This window comes from Stenella coeruleoalba (assembly GCF_951394435.1).
Source record: "Stenella coeruleoalba genome assembly, chromosome: 6".
NCBI lineage: Eukaryota > Metazoa > Chordata > Mammalia > Artiodactyla > Delphinidae > Stenella > Stenella coeruleoalba.
In genome coordinates, this window is record NC_137151.1 from 92,199,140 (window position 1) to 92,212,120 (window position 12,981).

The 12,981-nt window shown below is 40.5% G+C and overlaps 1 protein-coding gene across 1 annotated transcript in view; it reads right to left on the minus strand.

Moving 5' to 3' along the window:
* Window positions 1-12,981, minus strand: part of SATB2 (SATB homeobox 2) — a 190,454-nt gene that overhangs the window by 27,787 nt on the left and 149,686 nt on the right. The window contains exon 10 of the mRNA XM_079925381.1: window positions 9,924-10,121. Coding sequence (XP_079781507.1) covers window positions 9,924-10,121 — 198 coding nt within the window. The remainder of the gene's footprint in view (window positions 1-9,923; window positions 10,122-12,981) is intronic.

Here is a 12,981-nt window from a genome sequence, read left to right on the forward strand (position 1 = left end):
ACTATTATTTAAAGAACACAGCAATTATGGAAGAGCAAGCTACTCAGGAAACCAAGGTTCTCTATGCTGCCACAGGACAGGAAAAGACTGGGAGAAGTGGAACCCAGCTGCTTGACATTTCACTTCCAACCAATAGCTAACCCTGGATGTTTAATTTGGAAGGTGGTGTGTTGTGAAGATTTAGTCACTAATAGGGCAAGCTCTGCTTGGCAAAAACACTGGAACAACCCCATGAAGAATGAGAAATAGAAAGCTAACTCCAATTACTAAAATGATAAGCCTGGTAAAACGTTGAACCTGCTTTAAAACAGTAAATAGGCAGAGCCAGAACAGAGTATGATAAAATTTTAAGTTTAATTCCTATCAGGATCTATAGCACAGTGCCTGAAAGCATGGATGTACATGATAAATGTTAGAAAAACTGCAATGAAATATAAAGGCATAATACTTTGGATACACACAAACTTAAAATCACTCTTAGGCATTAGTTCCTTACTGCTTACATGTCCAGAGCACTTTACATTTAAAAAGTCATATAAATCTCCCTTGATACGAGAATTTTTTTTTTTTTGCGCTACGTGGGCCTCTCACTGTTGTGGCCTCTCCCATTGCGGAGCACAGGCTCCGGACGCGCAGGCTCAGTGGACATGGCTCACGGGCCCAGCCGCTCCGCGGCATGTGGGATCTTCCCGGACCGGGGCACGAACCCGTGTCCCCCGCATCGGCAGGCGGACTCTCAACCACTGTGCCACCAGGGAAGCCCCACGAGAATTTTATATTAGACTTGTTAATCATACCTGCTACCATCTATCCTGACAAATGCAGGGCTCCTAAAGGGCCTTAACTTCCCAGCACAAGGACATGGCATTCACAGGTTACCTGTAGGTGGTCTGCAGCCAGCTAGCTTTCCACTTCCCATGCTCCTTGAGGTCATTCTAACCTTGTGCCCAACAAAGCCCTTTCTCTAAAATGCAGTGACTTCCAAATTAAGCATCACATTACTGGTTGGAAATTAAGTGTCAAGAAAGTTTGCCTTCATGGGGATAAGGTGGACCAGCCAATTTCTCTCTTATAAGTATTTAAAGTAATAAATAAGAGCGGGTAACAGAAGCTGGATTTCATAAAGGCATACAAAAAAGTCATGAGGTAGAGCAGAGGTCGTGGGCAGGTCAAGGTTTTGAGAAGGTAGAATTATAATTCAGAGAAACTATGCATAGTAAGCAGAAGTCATATGGTAGACAACTATAGAGTAAATGGTAAATCAGATGAGAGCAGAAAGAAAAAGACTGATAGCAGGAAGAAGCTGATATGGGGAGGGGGTATGTTATATCCAGGATTGCAAAGGAGGGGGTGAATCCACGAACTCCAGCTGCTGAATTACAAGTCCCAGGTTCAGAGAATTCACATATTCACAGTCCTACACCTGGATTTTCATGAAGTTCTTTCACCCTCAATTTCTTTGAATATGTCTCCAATAATTAAGCTGGAATTTCTATGTCTTGCAAAAGAAAAAAAAATTACTTTAAGAAACTTTAAATTTAAAAAGTAGACAAGCAACTTGCTTAAATCTGTAGAGAAAACAAAGCCATAGCTAATGTCCAATCTATCAGCTAGCAACTCTAAGGAGGTTATTCAACTTTTTCACATCACCACCAAGAGAAACCTGTTCACTACACTTTGGAAGAAGCTGAACCCAAGATAGAAATGTCCATGTTCTAGAATAAAAAGAGTTAGTTGTAAATAACCTCCAAATCTTTCTATATTCCTGGTGACAAATTTAAAAGTTTGGATGTGCTGAAAGGCTAACTGGTCACAAAGAAATGAGGAACGCTCTCCAAGTTGAATAAATGCATGAAGGATAGCATAACGTTAATAAGAAAAAGGCTAGCGTGGCTCCTGACTGATGGTCAGGGACTCCCAAAGTTTTCCCGACTGAGGACCTACGTATACCCAACTGCTATAATACTTCATCTAAAATGGCAGGTGTCTATCTGCACATTTCCTCACAACTAGGGTAGAGTTTCAAACCTCTAGAGCCACATTCAGATAGCAGGCTTTGAATAGGAGCTTGGAATGAATCCAAAATGGGAGAATTTCTAGTAACCTGGTTAAAGAATTTGCAAACATCCTTAATTGATTAATTAATTAGCTTATTTATATTCTTAGACACTGTCCTTTTGAAAGCAAATTCACAAATCAAAATATACCTACAGCTGAAGCAGAAAGCCATGATCAAATTCTCAGGGCTTAATCATAGATTTCAAATACCCTTAAACACTAGCAATGAGAGTCACATTCCAAAGCTACCTCAAAAATGCCGAAAAAGCTGAAGAGAAAGTGAAAATTTCAGTCACATCAGTTCTTTGACATCACACCAATGAGCTACAGGTTTCACAGCACTGAATATCCTGTAAAAAAGAAGCTAACAAAACTAGATCTCTTCAGTAGAATGATTAAAAATTAAATGATGTACGTAAACAGCTTTGCCTAATACCAGACAGCTATAACAGCAAGTATTCAGGGAAGGCTGGCTGCTGCATGTTTAGCCGTTCTTTCTAGCACAGAGAAAAAAGTCAGACGCTGAATGTAGACTAATGTGGATTTAAGGTCCCACTTTGAGCAGGTTACTAAACTTCTCTAAGCTTCAGTTTCTCACATGTGCAAGTAGATGCTGCCCCCCACAACCTTGGTGGGGTTTCTACACGGGTTTCTCAGCCCCAGCACTATTGACACTGTGGAACAGATAAGTCTTTGGTGGGGAGGCTGTCATGTGCATTATGGGACATTTGACAGCATCCCTGGCCTCCACCCAGTAGATATCAGTAGAATCCCCAAGTTATAGTAATCAAAAATGTCTCCAGACACTGCCAAATAGCCCATGGGGGCAAAGTCACCGCTGGTTGAGAACCACGGGTTGACATCAGCACAGGGATTCGGTAGCTTAGAAAATGCTGAGAATACCCTGAGTGGGTGGCAATGCAGACAAGCTGAAGTATAAAGCTGGTGTCAGCTGTCACACACCAGGTCTCTCACATTCTTCCTCAGTGTACGGCATGGAATTTTAAAACAAGTACTTGTCAGGAAACCACACAGCAGCAAGCTCAGAATTCCTGGACTTACAAAATAACCCATGGAAACACTGTGGTGGAAATATAATAAAGCAATAAAGCACAAACTGCACAGACAGGAACAGTTTGGCAAATGCTTCCCAATCAACCCCACTCAGTGACCTAGTCATAGCATGAGCGATGTCCTTTCTTCTCTACTGCACTGAGAGTGAAATCAGAGGAAAGACTGAATGCCAAAAACGCCTGTGTTTTCATTCAGCTGGCGATCCTGGCTTCAGGCAAGGCTCTTCATCTCTGCTCCAGTTTTTCCAATTGTAAAATGGAGTTGGTAATAATGAATACCCTGACTTAACTAGTTTTTGATTCTAAGTTTGAGGCCCCTCATGATAGGGCCTCAGGTCATAATAACCACTAGGGGTAAAATCACTACAACCACAAGAAATCATTTTGTCTCCGACCGTTTGAGGTAAACAATAGAATGTATTTCACCTGTTTCGTGGAATGTTTTAGTTTGTCATACCATTTCATCTCACCTATGTTGGTCTTCTTTGCACTATCCATACATGAACCAGAAATATTACGTATATTAGCATTTTGCAACATTTATTTTTCATTATTATTCCCCAAAGGAGCCTTTGTAGGCATTTTTTCCTAATCATTTTCCCTGCATCATGAAATTTTAATACCAGATATACAGAATATCTCTTTATGTACTATGTCCCTTTGGAGGGCAATAAACAACTGTAAACAAGATTTTTATGCCCCCAAGAATCAATGTTTACTCCCTGGGGCAATACTGCCCCCACTGAGGGTCCATAGTGTAGGTGAATCTAGTTTGCAAGGTGTGTTCAGAGCCTGGAAAATCATGTTTTAGACAGTAGGAACTTAAATGGGGGTTCAAAAGAGACTTAGAATATCAGAAAGAAAACTGGAGAAACGGGATAATTCCATATGACATCAAACCTGGAGAGAACTGAATTCCCAAGGAAAAAACATCTCATTCCTCCAGGACCCCCAAGTCCCTAGGGCCGACTATACCCCTTAGCGGACCCAAGCCCAACTATAACCTAGCTTCATCCCTGAAGGGAAATTCCATCAAATATGCATTTCAAGGATTGTTAGGTGTTAAAATTATAAAAATAAATGACACACAATGGTTACCATGGAAGAAATCAGAAGCACACGGCAAAGGTGTGTGTGGCTTTAGTGTGGCAGCTTCGGATGTAGGACTCGTGGGGCAAGCTGGTCTCAATGGGACAGAGTGACGGGACAGGAGCAGCCTAAGTGAACAAAGTGGATGGGACATATGTGCATGGAAATAGCATGTGGGCAGTGGGGATCCTGCAGCAGGATGGCAAGGATGTGTCCTGAATAGAGTATGTCAGCTCCAGCCATGTGGCCCAGTGGGTCAGATCTTCTGAATTTCTGGACTGCTATGTGAAATCCAGATTTTAAATGAAATATCCTAATTTCTAAACGTGGGCTTGAATTTTTCAAACCTTTCATGGGCTTAAAAAAAAAAGAAACACATCTGCATGCAATATAAGACTACCAATTAGTAAACTATTTGCAAACAAAGGGCAAGAAAATTTTCCTTCCTTCTGTGAGGAAAGAGGCTCTGACTCTTAACGGACTTCTCAACATCACAGAAAGCACTGAATGGGGAGGGGGTGATTCCAAGCTCTTTCTTTTATCCAGTACATCTGTGGATCTCTAATTTAACAGACTATATCTGGTGAGTAATTATGCACAAAGGTCACCATTTCATATCTTTATAATTAAAAAAAAAATTGGGAAATAGTGTACCCTAACTGCTTAAAGAAACTTAAATGGCACCTTTCCGTGACAAGTGGAGTGGACTTCTGTGTGTATTTTAATATGCTGCATCATCAGAGCCTCTTAATAATCACTGATTTCACCCATATTTAACAATTTAAAAACCAAAGGAGACAAAAGACCTGTATGCAGAAAACTATAAGACACTGATGAAAGAAATTAAAGATGATACAAACAGATGGAGGGATATACCATGTTTTTGGATTGGAAGAATCAACATTATGAAAATGACTATACTACCCAAAGCAATCTACAGATTCAATTCAATCCCTATCAAACTACCAATGACATTTTTCACAGAACTAGAACAAAAAATTTCACAATTTGTATGGAAACACAAAAGCTCCAAATAGCCAAAGTAATCTTGAGAAAGAAAAATAGATCTGGAGGAATCAGGCTCCCTGACTTCAGACTATACTACAAAGCTACAGTAATCAAGACAGTATGGTACTGGCACAAAAGCAGAAATATAGATCAATGGAACAGGACAGAAAGCCCAGAGATAAACCCATGCACCTATGGCCACCTTATTTTTGATAAAGGAGGCAAGAATATACAATGGAGAAAAGACAGCCTCTTCAATAAGTGGTGCTGGGAAAACTGGACAGCTACATGTAAAAGAATGAAATTGTGTATGGTGTTAGAACACTCTCTAACACCATACACAAAAATAAACTCAAAATGGATTAAGGACCTAAATGTAAGGCCAGACACCATCAAACTCTTAGAGGAAAACATAGGCAGAACACCCTACGACATAAATCACAGCAAGATCCTTTTTGACCCACCTTCTAGAGAAATGGAAATAAAAACAAAAATAAACAAATGGGACCTAATTAAACTTCAAAGCTTTTGCACAGCAAAGGAAACCATAAACAAGACCAAGAGACAACCCTCAGAAGGGGAGAAAATATTTGCAAATGAAGCAACTAACAAAGGATTAATCTCCAAAATATACACGCAGCTCATGCAGTTCAATATCAGAAAAACAAACAACCCAATCCAAAAATGGGCAGAAGACCTAAATAGACATTTCTCCAAAGAAGATATACAAATTGCCAATAAACACATGAAAGGATGCTCAACATCACTAATCATTAGAGAAGTGCAAATCAAAACTACAATGAGGTATCACCTTACACCGGTCAGAATGGCCATCATTGAAAAATCTACAAACAATAAATGCTGGAGAGGGTGTGGAGAAAAGGGAACCCTCTTGCACTGTTGGTGGGAATGTAAATTGATACAGCCACTATGGAGAACATACGGAGGTTCCTTAAAAAACTAAAAATAGAACTACCATACGACCCAGCCATCCCACTACTGGGCATATACCCTGAGAAAACCATAATTCAAAAAGAGTCATGTGCCACAATGTTCATTGCAGCTCTATTTACAATAGCCAGGACATGGAAGCAACCTAAGTGTCCATCGACAGATGAATGGATAAAGAAGATGTGGCACATATATACAACGGAATATTACTCAGCCATAAAAAGAAACGAAATTGAGTTATTTGTAGTGAGGTGGATGGACCTAGAGTCTGTCATACAGAGTGAAGTCAGAAAAAGAAAAATAAATACTGTATGCTAACACACGTATATGGAACCTAAAAAAGAAAAAGAAAAAAAATGGTTCTGAAAAACCTAGGGGCTGGACAGGAATAAAGACTCAGATGTAGAGAATGGACGTGAAGACACAGGGAGGGGGAAGGGTAAGCTGGGACGAAGTGAGAGAGTGGCATGGACATATATACACTACCAAATGTAAAATAGATACCTAGTGGGAAGCAGCCACATAGCACAGGGAGACTAGCTCAGTGCTTTGGGACCACCTAGAGGGGTGGGATAGGGAGGGTGGGAGGAAGGGAGACACAAGAGAGAGGAGATATGGGCATATATGTACATGTATAGCTGATTCAGTTTGTTATAAAACAGAAACTAACACACCGTTGTAAAGCAATTATACTCCAATAAAGAGGTTAAAAATTTTAAAATGGTGTGTTTTCTGCCTAATTAGACAAAATGTAACGTCACCAAACTAGTACTACCAACATATGAATTTTTAAATTCCTAAAACATGTAAGCAATTATATCTTCCTAAAATTTTAATTGATACAAAGGCACAAGTGAATCCCAACCCTGAGTCCAACAGCTTAACTTCTGGACAATTACAGACATTTTTAAGTAGTCTGGGACCTTTTTGAATACTGTCCTTCCCAAATCACAGAGGCTGTGCTAACTCTATTCTCCAGTCTCAAGAGTTTTGCTGGTTAGTTCAAGTTCTCTTCATTTTTCATATCACGGAAGAGAAATACAGCATTCAAAGCAGTGTCATCTGGACAGGCATGACGTAAAAAAAAAAAATAAGTGATGTATTGGAGACTTTCACAGTTGTTCTGGGATCAAGGTCAATGGCTAAGACAAAGTCAGTGTAGAGAAAATTACCTTATTTGTAAACTCTTTAGCTAAGAGCTGAGTGATAGGAATAATCTTTTATAAAATAAGTGAATTCTCTTAGTGATATCAGAAGTTAATGTTAATAGCCACAGACTGCTTAAAACTGAAAAGGAAAATTACAGACTGACTCTTAGCCATTATTGTCAGCACACTTTAGTTCTGACACACTAACATAAAAGGTAATAAAACTCATAAATCAATTGGCTGCCTGCTTCTAAGATTTACTTTACTTAGAATGGTCAGTTAAAAGACAAAATACGATGTTGAATGTCATTTTAGCTACCTAAACACAGGGACCTCACAGAGATGAGAATTTCTGGACAAAGAATGGAGACAGGAATATACAAGAGCCATCATCCAAATGAAGGGAGGTCCTCATTTTAATGGAAAACAAGTATTAGTAGCCTTATCTCAAACTTCTCTAAATTTTCAACTTTGTCATCATCCTATGATAAAAAAGAAATGCTACTAATGTCTACAATAAATCAATTTTTTTCACTCCTGTTCTGTTTCTATCTTGCTTGGATTGACTAAGATGGACCCTGAATGAAAAGTCCACACAAAGTCAGTAGTTTCCTGAAGCTAGTCATTGGCCCTGTGTTGGTTCAACACAGATGTTTGGATCAATTCACATCAAAATGAGAAAAACAAGGGTGATGGTGAGTTTTTCATATGACTGAATTTATACATTTGTAAGATCTTTTGCCTAAGGCTATCCTTTTCATTAATTTGTTTGTTATTTTATTGTATGAAATATATGAATAACAAACGTGAATGCCCATTGAATTTTTTTTACTTAGACAATTTTACTAATTTTTATTTGTAAATATATTTTATAACAACTAATTTTAATGGTCTTTCTAATTCAGCCAAAATAATATTTTTAAAGTACATTCCATTTCAGTATTTGCTCTTACTTCCACCACCTTGAATTTTTTGAATAAATTTATTTTCTAAAATAAAAGGTTGGTGAACCTACAATGTGCCCCTGTTTAATTTTAATTTCTACTAAAACTCAAAATCTAAAAACCACCACTCCATGTGACTCAGCACATTGGTCTAATTATCTATAAGGAGGTGCCCTGGTGTTTGGATGAGGCCCCAGCTAGGAAAGGACAAGAGAGGGAAGGCTGGTCCTGAAGGGTAAGACTTGGGACTCATCTCCGGGGAATGAGTCACCCAAGCACTAATCCAGAGCCTGGACAGCGGGCTCTCCCACTTATTAACCAAGTACCCCTTTTTACCTCCCCTCTGAGTTCACTGTGGATATTATAAGAGGCTCCTGTATGTGTATAGCTCTATGAACTCATGAGTCTAACGATCTGGGCGATTCACTCCATGACTTTGGAAAGTGACCAATGAGAGCATGAGAGCACTGACTGAGATGTCAATATTTGGATGAAAAGTGATATAATGGCCCCACTGGCTTCTGGCTTCTCCCCAGGGGATGTGAGGGTGGAGTAAGGGGAAAGGTGACAGGAAACCTCAGGCAGAGCATTTCACTGTGTGCTTTACCGTCTCTCCTATGCTCTCTGATCAAGACCCCATGCCCCACACTTCTTTCATCCTCATCTTCCATTCTTCACACACATGTGCACACGTGCATGCACTCCTGCCTCAATGGCCCTCTTCTTGCTACACACAAGGAGATTCCGACAGGCCTTAGAGGATCCTCTTTGGTGGCAGTTGGAATTGGTGGTATTGGACAGGAGGATAAGTCTCACAGTCTGACAAAACAATTTGTGGCACAACTCAAAGAGGTGTAACTGTAGAAACCCTCATTAATATTTCTTCCCGAAAGTAATGACTTTAGACTACAGCAAGCGTCGGTAGTTAAGATCAATGACTCTCAGAAATAAATATTATTTCTCTCAGTGAGAGCAAAAATCTAAGCAAACAAAACATGCAACCCAAATGAAGGTAGATTTCTAAAAGACAGGAAACCAAACACAGCAGGAACTCAGCTAAAAAATACTAAGGTCTGTCACAATTTCTCTCAAAGGTTCAACTGAGTTCAGTGGTATTCCCTAGCTCATGCGGAAATTTCTTTTCCTCAGCCTAATGAAATATTCCTTGAGGAATTTTGGATCAATTCATTGGCTACTTCAGAGTTTTTTCTTTAGAAAATGAACTGATGGAAACAATGAACTATGGCTTCCAATTGGGAGATTTAATTCTCCATGAGTTCTCTGGCTTCACAATCCCACAAGTAAAATGCTCTCAGGAAAGCAGCTGCCTTTGGATTAGACTTCTCAGTCATTTGTGTGTGTGTGTGTGTGTATGTGTGTGTGTGTGTGTGTGAGAGAGAGAGAGAGAGAGAGAGAGAGAGAGATAGAGAGAGAGAGAGAGAGAGAGAGCATGTGCGCGCGCGGGCACACACACACACACACACACACACACACACACACACTGTGCCCACTGTGAAAACAGGGCCCTCTGTTTTTGGGGACATGGCATGAGACACCTTCCGAGGGGAGGTGATGTGGTGTGCCCCTATGACCCTTCACAGCTACTGGCACCAACAGCTTTGCTCTGGTTTGTGGGAGAAGGGGACGCCCACCTGCACTGGCTCAGGGGGAAGCTGGACCACGTGCTGCATGCGCTCGCTGTGATGGTGCCTTGATTCCTCTTCATAAATCACATCCCTCTCGTGTTGGGGAAGGTTCAGGAAGCGACGGATGGTACAGAGGTTCTCCCAGAGGGTGCGGTTTTCTGGGCTGGGGTTCTCCTTCCAGCGGAGCAGTTCACACAGCCAGCCCTAGAAACAGAGAAGGTCACTTGAATTAACCTGAAGAGCGCAGAGCAGCAGAGGCGGGTTTGAGTGCAGTCAAGTACCATACCGGTTTATCATATTTTTACATCAAACTTGTTCCCACCAAACTGGGAAAATAGTGATACAGCCTGACAACTCTGAAAACCAACCAATGACCACGCATATAGTTACACCAATACCTGAGAATCTTTGGTCTTTATTAATTATCTTATCACCCTTCCTATTGAATATATTCTCAATTAATTTACAGTTCCTTTGAAAAAGATACTCAAGGAAGACTGTAGCTATCCAATTCTCAGCAAGAGTAATTCATGTTCGTCAGCAACAATTTTTAAAAATTACCCAATTGGATAGTACTCCATTCCAAGAAAAAAGTGAAGATGAACAAACATGTATTGCAAAATGGCAAATTCTAAAGAAGAAAAAATACCTAAGTATAAATAGGGAGGAAATGGCCTCACAATTATCAATAACTCCTCCATAACAACCTTAGCTAGAATGAAAAACTGTACTCCTGCTCAATCTCTGAATGCCATGGGCTCCAGGCCCTTTTAACCATCACCTTCCTGCCTCAGCCACACCTGCAGGAAGGTAGGCAGTCGGACGGGTCACACCTGCAAATGTCTGCCTCCCAACTCTGGCATCCGGATGTTCTCTTGCAACTGCACAAGAAAGAAAATGTAATGCAAATAATGATGGATTATATGAAAATAATACAGAGGATGCTGTCAACATCGCTCACTGACTCATGTCAAAATATTTTACGCAGTAGCTTTCTAACCCATCATTTCCAAGCTACGTTGCTAATTTTAAAAACAAGAACTGTCCCACATCACGCCTCCTGCAAGAGTAAGAATTTTTCTAAAAAGGTGCATAAGTAAACACAAACGACTTTGTAAAAAATAAATCCCGAACCTCAACAAATTCTATATCATAACTTGTAAGCCAATGAAAGTTCCTGACACGTATTATAAAAACCCCTTATAATATCATAAGCTGTTGTTTGTCTAACTCTCCACTGTGTCTTCTGCCTTTACCCAAAAAAAGGCAAGATTTGATTATCTCCGCTGCATCAGCCAAGACAGCAACACCAGCTGTTCTCATTGTGCAGCCTCTTCCTCGCGGCCTCCATGTTAATAACCTGATCATTCCATTTTCTCCTTCAACTGCCGGCTGCAGCACCGCAAAGAGACAAAAACCCAGGCCCATCTGCAGCAGCTGTAGGCACTGAACTGTGAAGCCACTGGGGATTTATAAACTAATCTGTAACACAACACTGCCTTGTTTTTACAAGTGAGAGGCCACATTTGTGCAGACCTGATCTTTTCTTGCAATAAACTGGGAGCTGGGGAGAGTTAGAGGGTTAGGAAGAATGAAAACAAGATATCTAATCATTTGCTTGGAAATGTTTTCCCAAGTATTTTCATAGATTTCTTTTTTTCCAACTCAACTGAGAGACAGGTAATGGTTGATTTTCAAGGTGCAACATATATGAAAATTGAAGACGATTCAATTTTTATCCCTATCAGGAAATAAATTATATTTTAAAAAAATCTCCTAGTCCCAACGTGTTTCCTCAAGGGTTTCTTTGTACAAAGCAAAGAATTCTTGAAATGGAAAACAAACCATCTGTGGAAAAAGTAAGCTCCATTTCTCTGTCTTTTCACAGATCTGAATAAGTCTCCAACTGAACTCTTTCAAATGTTTCCAACAGGTATGTTTAACATCTCCCAGGGGAGGCTACAGCATGGAGACCAATTGTTTAACAGAAAATAAAAACAAAAACCTGCATCTGTTAAAAGATGAAGTTCTGAGATACCCAGACCTTAAGGAGGACAGCACCTGCTGTTCCGCATGAGGAGTGAATTGCATTGTGGGAAGCCACAGCTTGAAATGAGACAGGTGACAGCTGAGTGGTATCTCCACTTATGATACTCGGAATGTCTCGCACAACATTCATTGCTGCATTTGATTTATATGCGCTGTTATAATCTGCACTCATTACAACCACTTAGAACAAACTACAGACCTCGTTATGGACTGTGTGCTGTCTGCCATCAGTCTTTAAGAAGTGTAGTGCTCAATTTGCCCACTGACATGCAAGGTCCTGACCTTGAAGCTATTAGGGAGCGGATTAGACACAAGTGTGATCATGTGTGCAGACATAAGCAAACCAAATTAATTTCTGGCACAGGGAGGTAGGCGACAAGACCCTGTTCTTAGGGCACCAGAGAACTTCCTCAAATCCCTGATGGAGCTGAGCTAATAGCATGTTTAAGGGAACCCAGTTTTGAAGACGAAGCACATTCATGGTATTTAGAGGGTTATTAATCTAGTTTCCCCACAAAGTGTTTGCTTGGCTGATCAGATTAAGGGATGGAGCCTTCAACAGCGCACCCTCACCACAGCAGGCCCCAAGAAATCTGTGATACTTCACAGCCTTGGACATATTGCACCATGTGTACCCAGCTGCTTCAATAATTAGCTTATGAATGTATCAGCTGGTTCTGTGATTTTTATAAATAATAACTAACCTACGGAGCAGAAACATTGTCAAGAGCCTTACGGTGGCACAAAACCGCAAGGTGCTCCTAAGCCTAACTTGCTCTTCTACTAAATGCCGATATTCCCTGCTGGTGGAGCTCCTCTGATGCCGTCTATAAATATTTATTCTGCATCGGAAATGGCAGTGTATTTTTGTCAGTTTTCTTCATGGCAGCCATGATTCGCTTTCCCCTCACTCTGACTCACTTGCTCACTCCACGGATCTGTACGCTTATCTCCCGGAAATCTATTCTTCCACCTCACTTCCCATCTCACCCTCCATCTTTTTATTCACATGATC